Consider the following 19,887-nt stretch of genomic DNA (forward strand, 5'->3'; position numbering starts at 1 on the left):
CACTTTAAGGGGTGCAGTTTTTAGAATGGTGTCACTTTTGGGTATTTTCTATCATATAGACCCCTCAAAGTGTCTTCAAATGTGATGTGGTCCTAAAAATAAAATGGTGTTGTAAAAATGAGAAATCGCTGGTCAACTTTTAACCCTTATAACTTCCTAACAAAAAAAAATTTTGGTTCCAAAATTGTGCTGATGTAAAGTAAACATGTGGGAAATGTTAGTTATCAAGTTTTTTGTGTGCCATATCTCTGTGATTTAAGGGCATAAAAATTCAAAGTTGGAAAATTGCGAAATTTTCAAAATTTTCGCCAAATTTCCGTTTTTCTCACAAATAAACGCAAGTTATTTGAATGAAATTTTACCACTAACATGAAGTACAATATGTCACGAGAAAACAATGTCAGAATCACCGGGATCCATGGAAGCGTTCCAGAGTTATGACCTCATAAAGGTACAGTGGTCAGAATTGTAAAAATTGGCCCGGTCATGAACGTGCAAACCACCCTTGGGGGTGAAGGGGTTAAGCCCAGCTTAGTAATGGAGAGGTGTCAATAAGACACCTATCCATTACTAATCCTATAGTAAGTAAAGAGTTAATTAAACACACACACACACATTAAGAATAAAGTCTTTTAATGAAATAATACAACACACATTTTTCCCATCTTTATTAGACTGTGCTAATTCCATCTTGAAGCCATTGATCACCTGTAAAATAAAAAACAACAACAATATAGCATAACTGTCCGACGCTCAGTCAAGTCCCACGGTGTAAATCTATCTCTTGGGGCTAATAAGTTAACAGGGGAGCAGTGCTAATGCGACCGCTCAGGCTGTAAACTACTGGGGAATGAATGGGAAGCAGTGCGCACAGACTCAGTGACGTCACCGCTCGTCACTGAGCCTGTGCGCGCTGCTTCCCTTTCATTTCCAAGTAGTTTACAGCCTGAGTGGTCGCATTAGCACAGCTCCCCCTGTAAATGTATTAACCCCCAGAGATGGATTTACGCTGTGGGACTTGACTGAACACCGGACAGATATGCTATATTGTTGTTGTTTTTTTAATTTTTTTTTACAGGTGATCAATGGCTTCAAGATGGAATTAGCAGTCTAATAAAGATGGGAAAACGTGTGTTGTATTATTTCATTAAAATACTTTATTCTTAATGTGTGTGTGTTTAATTAACCCTTTATTTTCTATATGATTAGTAATGGATAGGTGTCTTATTGACACCTCTCCATTGCTAACCCGGGCATAATGTCACCTTACAATAGCAAGGTGACATTAATCTCTTATTACCCCACTTGCCACCACTACAGGGCAAGTGGGAAGAGCCGGACAAAACTCCAGAATAGGCGCATTTAATAGATGCGTCTTTTCTGGGCAGCTGCAAGCTGCTGTTTTTCGCCTGGGGGGGCCATATTAAAGGCCCCTTACCAGCCTGAGAATAGCAGCCCGCACCTGTATAGTTTTGAAGGGTTGGTTAAAAAATAAGGGGGACCCCACGTCGATTTGTTTTCATTCATTCTTCCCTGCTCAAGCTGTTGCCGGCAGAGCAGGGAAGAATGACATCAGAGTTCAGCACCACATGCAGGGGAACAGCGATTACTGCAGCGATACTTCCCCTGCGGCCGTCCGTGTGGTACTGATGCGGCACACGGGCGGCACACGTGTGCCACACGGATGTGCCGCGTGTACACACAGACAGAGATATCGCCGGTACTGGTTTTTCCAGTACCGGAAATACCTGGACGAGTGAAACCGACCTCAGATGGACAAGATCATTACCCATTGCCCCATGTAGTATGCAAACAATATGGTAAAGGTGGACCGTGAAAGTCCCGTCAGCCAACGAGTCCCTCACTGATGTTAACCTGGCCCATATTACCTGAATTCAGCAACTCATCCTGGATGGCACCCCCATCTTACATTATGTCTGGACTGGCATTGTGCTTACCCAACAGCCCAACCCGGAATGGAAGCATGGTTCTTCCAATAATGCCTGCTGATCACCACTGTTTGGTTTCCAAGTTGTATGACACAACTTAATGGATTTCATCCGAGTGAGTGAGGTATAGGATTATTTACTAAAGGAAGCCAAGTTTGGAGTGGAGTAAAAAAAAAGTAAGAAGTAGAATCTTGCCTATATACTTCCTCTCTCTTTAAGATCGACTCCTGACAAAGACTGGAAAAAAAATGCACCGAAAAATTGCATGAAATTGGGCCTTATGAAAGTGATCTAATTTTAGCAGATGAATGATGTTTGTACCTCGCTTTCTGATAATTTTAACCAATTATCACAGATTTGACTGGATTAAACGTCCCTCTCAGACCTACCCGCCAAAATACACTGTGGGGAGGAGGGAGTAACCAGTCACCATGAATATGATCAGAAATGTGGATTCTCAGCACTGTTTTTTTACTGCACTTTCTCAGAAGTTTCGCTTGAGCGGAATCTCAAATGTGACATCTCAGGAAGCTGAGGCTGCACTCACTTCCCACAGAGTCTATCGTCCTCCTGGAACAGGATGTCAGAGGAGGCTGAGGCTGCATGCGCTCCCCGCAGTGTCCATCGTCCTCCTGGAACAGGACGTCACAGGAGGCTGAGGCAGCACTCACTCTACGCAGCATCCATCACCCTCCTGGAACAGGATGTCACAGGAGGCTGAGGCTGCACTCACTCTACGCAGCATCCATCACCCTCCTGGAACAGGATGTCACAGGAGGTTGAAGCTGCACTCACTTCCCGCATCATCCATTGTCCTCCTGGAACAGGACGTCACAGGAGGTTGAGGCTGCACTCACGCCATGCAGCTTTCATCACCCTCCTGGGACAGGACGTCACAGGAGAAGAGATGGACGCTAAGAGGAATGAGTGAAGCCGCAGCCTTTCAGTAAAAACACATTTAGAGATTAAGTAAATGAGGAGTAGTGTGGCATATTGTGTAATGAAGGAAATTACAAAAGTGGTTAGGGTGTAAATATAGATAATTAGGAAATACATTTTAGATGCCGGACCACCCCTTTAAGGAAAAATTGAGACGGATTCAAATGTATAAAAACCCTTTTCACATCAGAGACCCCGTGCTTGTGAAGAAATGTAGATAGAGCGCACTAAATACATTGGAAACCTCACAAACATACGGAATAACTTGGTTATGTTGACTGTTGGTGGGTAACTTGAGCGCTGCCCAGATCCCGTGGCTTTTTAATTTGCCAGTGATGGTATTTTATATTGAATCTACTTTAAGAAAACCATAAATGCCGGCTTCTACAATTGTAATTATTGATGAGTGACAGACAGCATTAGATATGTGGCCACAAAGGTTAAATCATTTACAATGCCTTCAATTACCACAAAAATCAATATATGTCAGTGTTTCCTGCAGAAGTCACATTACTGCACAACTGGATTTCATTTGTTATTTAACACTCAGTATTATTATGTACTGCAAACATGGAGAGGTGATGTTGGTTTACAAGTATAATGGGTACATGTGAGCACACTGCACAGCGGCCGCTGGGACCGGCCCTCCGCGGGCAATGCTGATATGTGTAAGGGAGGCAGCGGAGCAGTATCTGTACCCCATATCCACACTGCTTATGGCTTGGTATTTCCAAGCTGTAGACCATAGTAGTAGCTAAAAAGCGTATGACAGACATCGGTTCATGTCACTCCCTCCAAGACATGCTTCCATCACTAGATGTGATGACATATTGCGTGAATATGACATCAGTACTTGATCAGTGGGGGTCTGACTACCAGGATCTCCACCATTCCTAAGAATGACGGAGCTTCATCACTAGTGAAACAGGGCAGGGTATAAAGCAGAAGCGACCTCAGTGCCTTGATTCTCATTGCTGGCAGAGGTCCCAAAGGGGCTTAATTAAGGCCTGAATACAGATACACATTTTTCATTTTAATTGGAGAATTCTGTTAACTGGTAACAACACAATTTACTTGATGTAACCTGGACTATTAAAACAGCTCTACAATGAGAGGATACCATTGCAAAGCTTCTGGCGACTTACCAGGAGCAGTTTTGTAGAGATGTGAGCTCTGGGTGACAGCCATTATCAGTGACAGCAGCTCTGGGTGTAACTGGAGTACAATACATTAGGTAACAGCAGAACAATGACTGCAGCTCTGGCTGTAACTGGAGTACAATACATTAGGTAACAGCAGAACAGTGACTGCAGCTCTGGGTGTAACTAGAGTACAATACATTAGGTAACAGCAGAAGAGTGACTGCAGCTCTGGCTGTAACTGGAGTACAATACATTAGGTAACAGGAGCATAACACACTAGATGGTGGCCCAATTCTATCGCATCGGGTATTTTAGAGTCTCTGTTAAAATAAAAAATAGTTATATACTCACCTTTCGACGGCCCCCGGACTCTGTCCCTCCTCTCACCATGCGCCCGACATCTTCCAGTTCCAGTAATGCTTAGCGAGAAGGGCTGAAGATGACGTCACTCTCGCAAGAGTGCGACCTCATCAGCGGTGTTTCGCGCAAAGCATTACTGGAACCGGAAGATGCTGGGAGCGTGGAGAGGAGAGAAAGAGTCCGGGGGCCGTCAGAAGGTGAGTATATAACTATTTTTTATTTTAACAGAGACTCTAGAATGCCCGATGCGATAGAATCGGGCCACCATCTAGTATGAAATATTTAGCTTGGTAAATATTCCCCATTGTATTAGTTTTATCTGCAGCAATCATGTAACTCCCTGGTTTATACTGAGATGACCTACATTTATCCTTAAAGGGGTTGTCTGGTACAAATCGATATGTCTGCACTCTGTGTGACTTACGAATCCTCCCGATGCACACACTGTGATTTGCGGAGATTCGCCGGTTTCTGAGCCGGTGACCGGAGGGTATGTATGAGTTACACATACTCATGGCCAGAGCCCATCCAGTCAGCGAATCCTCACCCCATACACTTGTATGGAGTGAGGCCGTGCCCTCTAGCCAGTGGTGGCCACTGGACGGCTACATCACTAATCGGGGCGGGCCTCACTCAATACGGCTCTGGCCGGGAGTATGTATAATGCATATGAACCCCCATTTCCGACTCAGAAACCAGCAAATCCTCGCAGCGTACAGTGTGTGCGCTGTGGGGATTCATAATTCTGCAGTCACAGAGTGACTGTAGACATATCGCTTTGGGAGTGCTCGGACAATATGGTCGAGTCCCCGCGGCTGCATGTTTTGCGGCTGTTAGACTACTGCAACACATGAGGGAGATTGCATAACAAACAGGCCATCCCCATATGTGTTGCAGCTGTCTAACAGCCACAAATCATGCAGCAGCGGGGACTCGAACATATTATCCGAGCACTCCCAAGATGCTCGGATAACACCCGAGCATGCTCGCTCATCACTAATCAAAAACCAAGTCAATAGTCAATCATATTTCTGCTTTGACTGCTTGATGTTCAGAATTGTGTTGCGGTTTTAAAATCGCAGAGCTACGACAAAAATGTGAAACTAATTATATAGTATAGTATAAATGTTCATATTGTCATGATCCAGAGTCAATCTTAAATGTACATAATGAACTTTTTTTCCTTTGGCTGGGAGCCAAAGTGGTGTGATTGCCCCCGTTGTCCATTGGAATTATTACACGTGGTGTCGTTTGCTCTAAGTTGCCCCAGTGGTGGTGAGCGGTAGTGCACTTTAGCTTCTTTGGTTGAGTGCACGTAATTGCCAAACAGGTGTGAGGCTCTATAAAAGAGTGTCAGGTGTGTTTGATCACTGATGGTGATTGTGAGTTCGTCATTTGGGAAGCAAGCCTGGGTGATGAAGGAGCTGAATGAGAGTCCTGGGCAGCCCAGCCAGAGGGGTTGAGTCAGCTATGGAGTCTGCAAGGAGTGCTGGCATGGATTGGTGGAGTTCATCGTTGGAGTCTGCAAGAAGGGCTGGCATGGCGTGGTGGAGTCGCAGTTTTGGTGTCGGCAGGAAGTGCTTGCATGGTTTGGTGGAGTGGCGACTATGGTGTAGAGTTGCACTCACCATGCTGGACTTGGTTGCTGAGAGCTGGACTCAAGCATGCTTGACTTCTTGGCATAAAAGTTGGACTCGAGCATGCTCGACTTTTTGGCAGAAGCTGGACTCATCTTTGGGACTCTGTTTACTGGGCAGCTGCAACTGGTGGTGGACTCTGCTCCAAGGCTGCACTATGGTGATGGATCCGGCTATGGTGATGGATCCGGGTGGAGGAGAAGATGCACGCAGGTGGTGGGCTCTGTTGCTGGGAGCGTACGCAACAGAGCAAAGCTAAGTGGTGTTTCCCCTGTATTGTCATTTTTCCTCATGTGTGTTTAGTGCAGTGGTGGGATTAGTTTCTGCACTGTCCAATTCCCTAGTGAGGGTTTAGCTGCAGGGTGAGTCAGGGTTTTAAGGTTCCTGTGCGTCGCCCAGTGCGGAACCGGCATAGGGAACGTTAGGAGTGCTGGGACACTGGCTCAGGGGAGTGCAGGAGGTCTCCACTTCCCCATTTCCCTATCGCAGGGCCCTCCATTGTTAATGTTAACCAGGTTTCCCCTTTATTATTTAAATTCGCCTTACTGGAGGCGGGGTTTCCAGATTTACGTGTAATACCTAAATTCGCCTGTTGGAGGCGGTGTATCCAGCTGCACGTCTTATTATTTAAGTTTGCCCAACTGGAGGTGGTGTATCCAGGTTCACGCGTGTCATGGGTTCGCCCTGCGGTAGCTGCTGCGTCCAGACACACGTGACCGTGACACATATCATACCTTACAGGCAATTTGGTCGGTATGACTAAGAAGTCAGAGGTAGCTCAGGATAGGTTAGGGTGAAAAGTCTCTAAAAGGATACTTATTTCATTGACCTCCAGCAACAAATTTTCATGCTTTATTCATATGTAAATTAGCTCTGCAAGTGTTCTGGTGAGCATATCAGAAGATTTTCCCCGCCGCTGCCCCGGCTTCTTGATTGACAGTGGAGACAGAGGTGAAGTCGTGGAGCAATCTCTGCTGTTAATAGAAAAGCACCAGTGGGGAGAAGCTAACATGACCCCGGGACTGCACAAGCTCTGGCACACCCACCAATGATGATGGAAAGCTAATTAGCATTTTAATAAGAGATGAATTTTCGATGCATCATAGCACTGGATGGAAGTAAAATAGGCATTGTTGGAGATGTTTCACATTGCCCTGTCCTGTATCACTGATTTCTTAGAAAAGTTTCACTCACAGATTCTCTTTACGTGGGAATTGTACTTTCAACAAACTTTGCATAAATCAATTGTATAAAAAAATACATAAGAAAATCTGAAATATACTTTCTTACTAAAAAAAAATGTGTTTTCTTTATAAACTGCTTCTCCTCCTGCCTCCTAAACTTATTATTAACTCTGAAACCCTCCCAGATCAAATCTGTCTTGCTTAACCCCTTCATCACCTTGGTTTTTTCCAATTTTGCGTTTCCGTTTTTTGCTCCCCATATTCCCAGAGTCATAACTTATTTTTCCATCAATATGGCCATGTCAGGGCTTGTTTTTTTTGCGGGATGAGTTGTACTTTTGAGCGACACCATTGGTTTTACCATGTCGTGTACCAGAAAACAGGAAAAAAATTCCAAGTGCGGTGAAATTGCAAAAAAAAAGTGCAATTTCACAATAGTTTTTTGTTTTGCTATTTTACCTTGTTGACTAAATATTAAAACTGACCATTATGATTCTCCAGGTCATTACGAGTTCGTAGATACCAAACATGTCTAGGTTCTTTTTTAGTTAAGTGGTGAGAAAATCCAAAGTTTCTTAAAAAAAAAAAAAGGAAACAAGTAGCAATTTACCAAGACCCGTAGCGTCTCCATTTTTCGTGATCTGGGGCTGGATGAGGGCTTATTTTTTGAGCATCGAGCTGACGTTTTTACTGATATCATATTGGCATTGATAAGATTTTTTGATTGCCCGTTATTGCATCTTATTGCAATGTTGTGACGACCAAAAAAATGTAATTCTGGCGTTACGCCGTTTACTGATCGGATTAATTATGTTTATACATTGAAAAATCGGGCGATTCTGAAAGTAGCAATACCAAATATGTGTTTTGTTTTTTTTCTTTATACCGTAGTTTTATTATGAATTGGGGGGTAATTTGAACTCTTATTTTTTTTTATTTTTCAAATATTTTTCAAAACTTTTTTTTACTTTACACTTGCTTTAATAGTCTCCATGGGAGACTAGAAGCTGCAATCATCCAATTGCTAGTGCTACACAGAGCGGCTCTATGTAGCTAAAATGCTCACTTGCTATGAGCACTGACCGGTTTGGCTGTGGTGCAGTGGGGCTCCACCGGCATTATGTGACAGGTGCGGCGGTGATGCTCTGTGGTGCGGCGGGGCTCTGCCGGCATTTGGTGAAAGCCCAGAGGCCCCCGCAGATCCATTGCTGTGATGCGGTGGCGTCTGGGAAAATGGACACTGGGGTGGCGCATGCTCAGATTCAGATCTCGGCAATTTTCCCGGAGGCCACTGCATTGCAGCAATGGATCTGCGGGGGCCTCCGGGCTTTTACCAAATTCCTGCGGAGCCCCCCGCACCACAGAGCACCATCGTCGCACCACAGAGCATCACTGCCGCACCACAGAGCACGACCGCCACACCAGCCTGGGTGTTTCTTGTGCTATATCAGACTTATGGCAAAAATTGCTGAGTCACATCAACAGCATTTCCCAGCCTGCTTCTCTCCATCTACCAGTAGAGCGGGCCCTAAGACAACTGTCCTCAGTTTATGAAATCTATTCCAGAAAGGGGAACAAATACATTACAGTTCTGCAAAAGCTTAATACATCTGTTTATCTTGAAGAGCTGCAAGGTTTCCAACAACTAAATTCTGAGAGAATGTATAGTGTGTGATATTAAAGCTAAGACAGAGGCAAATATTGCCCAAATACCAGAGACGTCGTATCGCATTGCTAGGTCTAAATATCAAAAGACTGACCGTCACTTCCAAACAGAAATCAGGTGTGAACAGGTGCTTACTAAAAGTAGCCATCTCCACATATAACAAATAAAGTAGCACTCTGTAGCACAATAGCATGCAAACATGAAATATATGAATTGCATTACTGCACTAGAAAGTATGAAAAATTGAGAATACTTACTAAATTAGCCAATTCATATGTACCCAGCAGCCAGGATAAGGCGATTCTCGTTGCTGGGAACCTGCTTAATGTGAATCCAGTTAGTAAGCATCTGTTCACACCTGATTTCTGTTTGGAAAAGACAATCAGTCTTTTGATATTTATATACATAGGCTTTCTAACTAAGTACTTCCCCTCTCAGCCTCAGGCATTTTTACTTACAGCAGTTTCCTACCTTCCCATATAAATTTAGGCTTTAGCCTAAGAGAGGATTCACATTAGGCAGGTTGCCAGCAATGAGAATCACCTTATCCTGGCTTCCGGGTACACATCAATTGGCAATCTTAGAAGCCCATATGTTTACAGCCCTGTTTCTGAAAAGTCTTTTTCACCTGCTCTATGTGTGCATGTCTGCAAGAGTTTGGCTGGAAAATAAACCTTCTTCATACGTGCCTCTTACAGTCGAGTTCAAGCTATCTGATAATATATTTACGTGTGAGTACTGGTCTATACTGAGTCAGCCTAGAAATGATGCTTCAAGTGCCCTACATGTGCAGCCTAGCTATGGATTAATAACATACGTATAAGAAAAGCAAGCAAATATAATGCTAGACACTTCAGATGAAGCATACATATACAGTGCCCCTGACAACTGTCAATAATGCTCCATGACACCCCCGGAAAAAGCACAAGTGAAACAGCGTAGGGGTTGGGGAGGTTCAGCTGTCCACAGGTTTGCTGCAAGGTCGTGGCTACAGCTATTGCTTCAGGTGATGCACTCATCATATACCTTTATACCATATACAGTATCTCTTAATGCTTTATGTATTATATCACTCAGGCAGACACTATATCTATACATGAGATTGTTTGATATTATGCATTGGACTATAAGTAGCATTTTTTCCTATATTCAAATTCAGGGATTGTGTGTTTCATCTTGTGTTTGTGAGCAATTATTGTGTATGCAATAATATTGGGCAGAGATTGTTCTATAATCCAGGCATTATGCACTTTATTCGCTAGAATAGCAGTTTTTCTCTGCCTTAGATATTTTTCACGTCGACTATAAAATATTGCTCATCTACTCACCCTTCTTTTCCCTGCAAGCAGTTTACATTTTTAGGAACTTTGTATTCAGGGACTTTTTAGGTAACCCAGCCTTACTTATTGTACCTCCCCAATTGGAGGTTTTGTTCATGTTTTACATTTTTTATATTAATAAAGAATACTATTTTAGTTCTTAGCTAGAGTCTCTTTTGTGTCATGCAGCATTGTCCACAGCTGTCATGTACAGTGTATATGTGGCCTAGCTATGGAGTCAGAATATTTATCCCATAGATTGTGTGCGGAAAAAAAGAAATCGAAGTGGCAAAATCTCTGCCTCCCAAAAATGAGAATAAAAAAAGATCAGAAAGTCTTACAGACCCCAAAATGGTAGTGATAAAACTACAGCTCATAGAAGAAAAATAATAAAAATAATCTAAAAGAGTAATTTCTCTTGGAATCTGACCGGGAAAAATCAAAGAGGGGCCCACGGAGAGTCCTTAGTCCAAATCTGGAGTCAGCCTTGTGTCCAGAGACAGAATACACGCTGCTGTAACCCTTTGTCTTATTATCAGAGGTCCTCCTATTGAAGAATTCTTGTTTCTGCAGCTCTGATAAAGTCTTCAAGTCAGGGGCAGACATACCGCATGTGCAGCCCCTGCAGGGCTGTTAATAATGAGGGCAATCTGCCTGTTTATCCGGCCCTGAGGCATCGGGGGGCCCCTGGCCAGATTGTCCTCATGTGCGGCAGGCAGGGAGAGATCCCTGAAGATCCGCTTCCTAAGGCCGGAGTCACACTAGCGATAAAATCGGACGAATGCAATGCGATAAAAAATCGCAATGCATTCGTCCCAATGTTATTCTATGGTGCTGCTCCCATCATGCGTTTTTTTATCGCATCCGTTCCTCGGACCAAGACAATCGCAGCATGCTGCGATTGTCACCGATTTTCGGATCGGATTCGACAATGCAAGTTTATGGATGCGATTAAAAAAGCATTGAAAACGCACCACATGTGTGACTTGCGATTAAATCGCAAGACTTCTCCTGGTCAACAGGAAAGAGCATCAGGCATTGGCATTGGATGTCAATTTGATGTTTAGATGCAAATAAAATCGGTTCATCGCCGGAAAATGGGATGACAGACGGATCCCTGGACAAGAATTCTTTGTGCGATTTCGTACCGTTAAAATGGGACCGATTTTTTATTCGTTGTGTGTGACTCCAGCCTAAAAGAGAAAATGGCAGCGGAGCTGCAGCGATGCTTCCTGTCTCACACAGCAGTCAGCGGCATGGCTGGATAACATCATCATTCAGCGCCGCCGCCACGGCTGTCAGAGAGAGGAAGCTGACTGTGATGCTGTGGCTGCGGTAGAGCGTGCAGAGAGGTGTGTGCGTGCGTAGCACTGCAGGGGAACGTGCAGAGAGGTGAATGATGCTGTGTGTCTGTGTGTGTGTAGGTGGAGGAGAGGGCAATGATGGGAGTGATGGAGAGGGCAATTGTGGGGATGGTGGGGGAGAAAGCAATGATGGAGGTGGTGGAAAGGACAATAATGGGGTGGTGGGGGAAGACAAAATTATGGGGGTGGTGGAGAAAAGGCAATGATGGTGGCAGTGGAAAGGATAGTGATGGAAGTGGTGGGGAAGGAGGGAATGATGGAGGTGGTGGGGAAGAAGGCAATGATGGGGGTGGTGGAATGGGCAATGATGGTGGTGGTGGAAAGGACAATGATGGTCGTAGTGGAAAGGACAATGATGGTCGTAGTGGAAAGGACAATAATGGGGGTGGTGGGGGACAAAGCAATGATGGAGGTGGTGGAAAGGACAATGATGGGGGTGGTGGGGAAGGAGGCAATGATGGAGATGGTGGGGAAGAAGGTAATGATTGGGGTGGTGGGGAAGAAGGCAATGATGGGGGTGGTAGGGGAGTGGGCAATGATGGGGGTGGTGGGGGAGAAAGCAATGATGGAGGTGGTGGAAAGGACAATGATGGGGGTGGTGGGGAAGGAGGCAATGAAGGAGATGGTGGGGAAGAAGGCAATGATTGGGGTGGTGGGGAAGTAGGCAATGATGGGGGTGGTAGGGGAGTGCACGATGGGGGTGGTGGGGGAGAAAGCAATGAAGGAGGTGGTGGAAAGGACAATGATGGGAGTGGTGGGGGAGAAAGCAATGATGGTAGTGGTTGAGAAAAGGCAATGATGGTGGTGGTGGAAAGGGCAATAATGTGGGTGGTGGGGGAGGAAATGATGGAGGTGGTGGAATGGGCAATGATGGGGGAGGTGGGGGAGAAGGCAATGATGGAGGTGGTAGAAAGGACAATAATGGGGTGGTGGGGAAGGACGCAATGATGGAGGTGGTGGGGAAGAAGGCAATGATGGGGGTGGTAGGGGAGTGAGCAATGATGGGGTGGAGGGGGAGAAAGCATTGATGGAGGTGGTGAAAGGACAATAATGGGGTGGTGGGGGAGAAAGCAATAATGGTGGTGGTTGGGAAAAGGCAATGATGGTGGTGGAGGAAAGGGCAATAATGTGGGTGGTGGGGGAGGAGGAAATGATGGAGGTGGTGGAATGGGCAATGATGGGGGTGCTGGGGGAGAAGGCAATGATGGAGGTGGTGGAATGGGCATTGATGGGGTGATGGGGGAGAAAGCAATGATAGAGGTGGTGGAAAGGGAACTGATGGGGTGCTGGGGGAGAAGGCAATGATGGAGGTAATGGAATGGGAATTGATAGGGTGGTGGGGGAGAAAGCAATGATAGAAGTGGTGGAAAGGGCAATGATGGGGTGCTGGGGGAGAACAATAATGGGATGCGGGGAGGACAATGAGGGGTGTGGGGGATTGTGAAAGGAGGAAGGGGGATGTATAATGGATTTAGGAACAGGGGGAGGTGGAGGAAGATGTTATTATCCCTTATTATGTTTAACACAGTCCCTTAGTATATAGTGTACTTACTTATACATAGCACAGCCCCTTAGTATATATATAGTGTACTCACTTATTATGTACAGTACTGTCCCTTAGTATACAGTGTTTTCGTTTATTATGTATAGTGTCATCCCTCAGTATGTAGTGTAGTCACTTTTTATGTATAGCACAGTCCCTTAGTGTACTCACTTATGTATAGCACAGTTCCTTAGCATATAGTAAACTCACTCATTATGTCTAACACAATCCCTTAGTATATAGCGTACTTATTATGTATAACACAGTCCCTTAGTATATAGTGTACTGACTTATTATGTATAACACCATCCTTAGTTACATAGTTTCCTCTTTTGTTATGCATAACACCGTCCCTTATTACATACCATCCTCTCTAATTATATATGGTGCCGTCCCTTATTATATAGCTTCCTCTGCTGTTATGTATCTTACATAGTGTATTCTTGTTATTTTTATTATTAACAGTGCCCTCTTTTATTACATAGTCCGCTCTCTTGTTAGATATAAAATGACTGCTGATGGAGGAGCCGGTGACCAGACTACCAGTCTATCAGCTCCTCCATTAGAAAAGAAGCTTTCTCATGCTCCATCAGGCATCATTGCATTATACAGCTAACAAGACAGGACGGTATGTAGTAAAAAACAGGGCTCTATATAAACCAATATGTAAGGGACAGTGCTGTACATAGAAAGAAAGAGCACTGTATAAGGGACAGCAATATACATAATAAAGGAGACTACTGTATGTAATATACTGTATATACATGTATACATGTATACATGTATACATATATATATATATATGTAGCTTTGTCACCATAAAATGAGGAGGCCCATACACATTTCTTGCACAGGGGCCCCAAGCTGTCAGTGTCCGACCCTGCTTCAGGTAGATTTCAGATAACTATATACTTAACATTTTAGTGCATACAAATATACTTGCAGTAGGACTTAAAGGGGTGGTCTGGAATCTGGGCAGAGGATATTGAAGGGCAGTGACGCTGCACAAGGTAACTTTGCTTACTGTGTTTTCATCTGACCACTTTTGGATCCCACCAATTTGTTATTGATTACTTATCTGTGGAGTGGGTCTTCAATAAACCAGGGCCAGACCACCCCTTTAAAGCTACTATTCTATGTTATCAGCTGTTAAGACCTGTGTTCTCAAAATGAGACAGCTTCTAATTCTGCAAGCTTGGCAGGAAAGGTCCAGCCCATTACATGGGCAAATGTGAACATGGTTAGCCTTGCATATTACAGAAATCAATAAAAGCTGCAATTAAAATTTAGGAGCCGCCTCACTGGCAGTAGGAAATCTGAAAATCACTCACATACGTAAAATGGCAGTATGGAATATCACATATGACTTGAGACCCTTGTGGCTCATTATGTGATTATTCTAATTGTGAACCTCAGCGCGGCATGTAATGAAATGCTGCAGGAGGAATGGCAGCGCAACTCACCACTGTTAGAAGTATCCGAGAGATTTAGTAGGCCTCCTCCTAGCCCCCGGTAGCTATGGTAACTGTAAGTCCCATTGCCATTGATGTATAACACCTCTTGCGTGCTGGATACGGCGGACGTGGAGTAAGTGACCTGTGCAGTTTCTTGTTTGGATGGTTTATCGGTTAGTGGCGGTTCATCCTGCAAAGACAAGGTGTGAACAAGTATATTAGCTCATGACATGTATACAGTATTTATAGAGTGCAGCACTTCTGTACGTACATTGCAATGAGTGGTTTATAGCATGTAACTAAGCCTGTGGGCCCCAGTGCGAAATCTCCAACAGGGCCCCCATCTATCACAAGTCTTTATTAGCAATAGTCTTTTCATATGGGGCAAAGGGATCTCTTGAGCCCCTACAGTCTCCAGGGCCCGGGTGTGATTGCAACCCCTGTACCTATTGCATGTCTGTCTGTCTATCTATCTATCTAGCTAGCTATCCCATACCTATCTATTACACACATGGTCAAAATTGTTGGTACCCCTCATTTAATGACAGAAAAATGCACAATGGTCACAGAGATAACTTGAATCTGACAAAAGTAATAATAAATAAAAAATCTATGAAAATGAACAAATGAAAGTCAGACATTGCTTTTCAAATATGCTCCCACACAATTTAAAAAAAAATAAAACTCATGAAATAGGCCTGGACAGAAATGATGGTACCCCTAAAAATAATGTGACAAAAGGGACATGTTAAATCAAGGTATGTGTCCACTAATTAGCATCACAGGTGTCTACAATCTTGGAATCAGTGAGTCGGCCTGTATAGAGGACTACAGATACTCACTGTGCCGTTTGGTGATGTGATGTGTATCACACTCAACATGGGGCAGAGGGAGTGAAGGAAAGAGTTGTCTCAGGTGATTAGAAAGAAAATTATAGACAAATATGTTAAAGGTAAAAGTTATATGACAATCTCCAAGCAGCTTGATGTTCCTATGACTACAGTTGTACATGTTATTCAGAAATTTAAGCTCCATGGGACTGTAGCCAACCAGCCTGGACATGGCTGCAGGAGGAAAATTGATGACAAATCAAAGAGACGGATAATACAAATGGTAACAAAAGAGCCCAGAAAATCTTCTAAACAGATTAAAGGTGAACTTCAAGCTCAAGGAACATCAGTGTTAGATCGCACCATCCGTCGCTGTATGAGCCAAAGTGGACTTCATGGGAGATGACCAAGGAGGACACCATTGGTGAAAAAAAAAATCATGAAGCCAGACTGGAATTTGCCAAACTACATGATGACAAGCCACAAAGCTTCTTGGGGAATGTCCTATGGACAGAGGAGAAAAAAATTGAACTTTTTGGCAAGGCACATCAGCTCTATGTTCACAGATGGAAAAATGAAGCATATCAAAAAAAGAACACTGTCCCTACTGTGAAACACGGAGGAAGCTCTGTTATGTTCTGGGGCTGCTTTGCCGCACCTGGCACAGGGTATCTAGAATCTGTGCAGGGTACAATGAAATCTCAAGACTATCAAGGGATTCTACAGAGAAATGTGCTGCCCAGTGTCAGAAAGCTTGGTCTCAGTCGCAGGTCATGGGTCTTGCAACAGGATATTGACCCAAACCACATAGCTAAAAACACCCACGAATGGCTAAGAGGAAAACATTGGACAATTCTGAAGTGGCCTTCTATGAGCCCTTACCTAAATCCTACTAAGCATCTTTGGAAAGAGCTGAAACATGCCGTCTGGAAAAGGCAACTTCAAACACGAGACAACTGGAGCAGTTTGCTCTTGAGGAGTGGGCCAAAATACCTTTCGAGGGGTGAAGAAGCCTCATTGACAGCTACAGGAATTGTTTGATTGCAGTGATTGCCTCAAAAGGATGTGCAACAAAATATTAAGTTAAGGGTACCATCATTTCTGTCCAAGACTATTTCATGAGTTTTATTTTTTTTAAATTCTGTGGAAGAATGGTTGAAAAGCAATATCTGACTTTCATTTGTTCATTTTCATAGATTTTTGATTTATTATTACTTTTGTCAGATTCAAGATATTTCTGTGACCATTGTGGGTTTTTCTGTCATTAAACAAGAGGTACCAACAATTTTGACCAATTTTGACATTTTCGTAGTGTGGGACGGGTCTCTGGATCTCTTCCATAAATTTGTAGAGTACCTGAACACCATGAACATGCGTTTCACTCATCAATTTGGCGGTTCAATTTTGGAATTTTTGGATGTGAGGATTTAGTTCACAGAAGGTGTCATTAATACAGAAACATTCCGCAAACCTTCATCAACTAATTCGTTGTTGCACTACAATAGTGCCCACCCTCCATACATCAAACAGTCTATACCATACTGCCAGTTCCTTCTTTCAAAAGAATTAATAGCTCTAGTGAGGGTTTTGATAGACAGTACCATGATTTGAAAAATAGATTTAAAGAAAGAGGGTATCCTAAAGCTCTTTTGGATGCAGCATTGCATAGATCAAAGCAAGACTCAGTGGTTACTAAAAGTAAGAGAAAATAAAAGAGATTTGTGTTCTGTTTTAAGTACAACCCTATGGATCACTTTATTCGTTCATCCATTGGGAGAAATTGGCACATGCTGGAACGTGATACAGGTCTAACCGAGGTAATTTCTAGGGGTTTCCTTATTTCATGTAGATGTACAAAAAATCTTAGAGATGTGTTAGTGCATAATTGTATGAAAACTACAAATAATATTTGGTTGGTGGCAGGTATTCCGAAAGGAAACTTCAGATGTGGACAGTGTTTGTTTCGTTCCCAACATATCATAGGATGTTCTCTAAATATTGGAGCCATCTCACATCGTATGCAAGATTCTATTTAGTGTAGGAGTAATTATGATGTTTTATTTTGTCTGTGCAAATTTTTTTACATTGGTAAGACAATTAGACCTCTTTTTGTGAGATTTAGGGAACACTGTGATTTTATACTTACAGGTAAAGGGGTTCCGAGGTTGATCAATCATTTTAGGGAGTCACATGAAGGAAATTCTTGAGTTCTTACATTTACAGAGCTGGAAAATGTTACTTTACCCCCGCAGGGATTTCATCTCCATAAACTCTTTCTTGGGAAAGAGGCAAGATGAATCATGCGCACTAAAGCGCTAGAATCCACTGGTTTCAATGATAGGGTGGACATGTCCGTTTTTCTCTAGCCACAGCATCTTGTTTTTGCATTGTTTTTAATGATAGTGTATATATGTTATATAGATAGTTAGTTATATTTATGTTAAGTTTTGATATGTATTCACATTGTGCACTTTGTTTGTTTGTACATTGAGGTTACGATATGGGGGAAGGGACTGAACCTTTGATAGGTATTTAGTCTCCCGTCATTTCCTTTTACCTCCATGACTCGTAGAAGCGCAATAGCGTGAAACAGCTGTCGTCCTCACACTCCACTCCTCCTCATCCTGCTGAATATGCTTTATGCATCGCAATGAATATTGGATTTTAGAAAGGTGAGTGCTACCTCTTTCTTTTTCTTTTCAAAATTCTTTTTATTAAGGAGTAAAAATAAAACATTCACATAAAGGTTACGATTCCTACACGTGAACCGGGATTAGGTAATGTGAAATGAGCGATTGATAGCAGTATGAGAACAAACAAGGTGAGAAAAGAGGTCCGCACCATGATAGTGATTCAGTCCTCAGAGAACCGGACGAACCGGTTATGGTGCGGAGTGTAAGTCCATTGCAAGAATAAAGTAATACATATTTGAGTCCGTTCAGGTGTACCAATCTTGCCTGAAAATCAAAGTGTAGAGAATCTATAGATATAAATACGAAAAAAAAAACGAGAGCAGAGAGTAAGACTAAAGAGAGAGGAATGGAGATAAGAATAGGTACAGTAAGGGGGGGTAGGCACGGTAGGTCGTGGAATGCGACAAAGTAAGATTTAATTTATTTAGTAAGGGATGAGGATCTATAGTTAACCCATGGTTGCCAAATGTCCAGGAAGGAAGCCTGAGCGTGGTTCACCAGGGACACCGTTTCTGCCACATGATAAAGCAAGTGAACCTTATCCTGGAGTTGCAGTAAAGTGGGAAGAGTAGTAGATTTCCAGTGGACCGGTATTAACAATTTGGCCGCAGCAAGAATATGTTGGACCAAAATCGATGCCTTTCTATGTTCAGGCCAGATCAAGAAATTCAATAAAGCTGTCTCTGGTTTCAGACTCAGTTTTTTCTGTACCACGTTATTAATAAGGCGCTCAACTTGTTGCCAGAATTTAAGGATGATGGGGCATTGCCACCAAATATGAAAATAGCTGCCAGAACCCGTTCCGCATCTCCAGCACGTAGGTGATGCATCTGCACTCCAACCAAAACTCCGGAGTGGTGTATGAAACCATCTCGTGATTACTTTGAAAGAGTTCTCCTGTGCTCGGACACACTGGATCGGGCCATGGGAGTGCTTATAAATATAAAGAGTCTGCGCCGGTGTGAAGTGATAACCTAAGTCTCGTTCCCAATGAGAAATATATGCTCTCTTCGGGCAGATATCAGAGGTCAATAGGGTCCGGTAGACAGTAGAGAATATTTTCTTGGGTCTAGAGATTCTGGTGCAAAGCATTTCATAGTTAGTTAGAACTCTGGCTAGAATGGTATGTTTAAAATGTCGTTTCATAAATTCTTTGATGGAGCCGTATTGGACAAACTTTAAAGATGATAAACTTGGGTGATGCTGCAATTCCGGTAGAGGGGCGAGCGATCCCTCCTGTAGTAAATGATCTATAGAAATGTTAGAGTACTTTAGACGATCTCTAGTTTGCCCTGAGTGTGGCATTGAATGGGCTAGAATGTCCGAGAGTCTAAGTAAGGGGGAGAGAGGTGGGGCTAGGATGTCTATGGAGTCTTGCCATATTTTGAGTGTGGCTTTAGTATGTGAATTTAGTAGAGGAGTGTTAGGTCGATTATGGGACTGTATTAGGAAAAGGGATCTGAGAGGAAGGGGGCAAGTGCCTCCTCAAACCTCGATCCACTGCCTATCTTTGGAACCTCGTATGATGTCCACCGTCCTAGACAAGATTGCAGCTCTATAGTAGCGTCTGATGTCTGGTGCGCCCATCCCCCCACATGTCCTTGGGAGCGTCAGCAAGCGGTAAGATATGCGGGGCTTTTTACTTTTCCACATATATATGGAGAAAAGGGAGTTCACTTTCTGAAGATAAGACAATGGTATTTTTATGGGTAACATCTGAAATAAGTAGGTAAATTTAGGGAGAATCAGACTTTTCATTATATTCTTCCTCCCCATCCATGATAGATAGGAGTCTCTCCACTGCTTA

The 19,887-nt window shown here is 43.3% G+C and overlaps 1 protein-coding gene across 5 annotated transcripts in view; it reads right to left on the reverse strand.

The window, feature by feature from the left end:
* NOL4 (nucleolar protein 4) overlaps positions 1–19,887 on the reverse strand; it is a 464,933-nt gene that overhangs the window by 14,266 nt on the left and 430,780 nt on the right. For all 5 annotated transcript variants that reach the window (XM_073583742.1, XM_073583739.1, XM_073583741.1 and 2 more), the window contains one exon: positions 14,567–14,747. In XM_073583742.1, coding sequence (XP_073439843.1) covers positions 14,567–14,747 — 181 coding nt within the window. The remainder of the gene's footprint in view (positions 1–14,566; positions 14,748–19,887) is intronic.

The sequence above is a fragment of the Dendrobates tinctorius genome, unplaced genomic scaffold, assembly GCF_039654945.1.
Source record: "Dendrobates tinctorius isolate UK_male_01 unplaced genomic scaffold, ASM3965494v1 ptg000081l, whole genome shotgun sequence".
Taxonomy (NCBI): domain Eukaryota; kingdom Metazoa; phylum Chordata; class Amphibia; order Anura; family Dendrobatidae; genus Dendrobates; species Dendrobates tinctorius.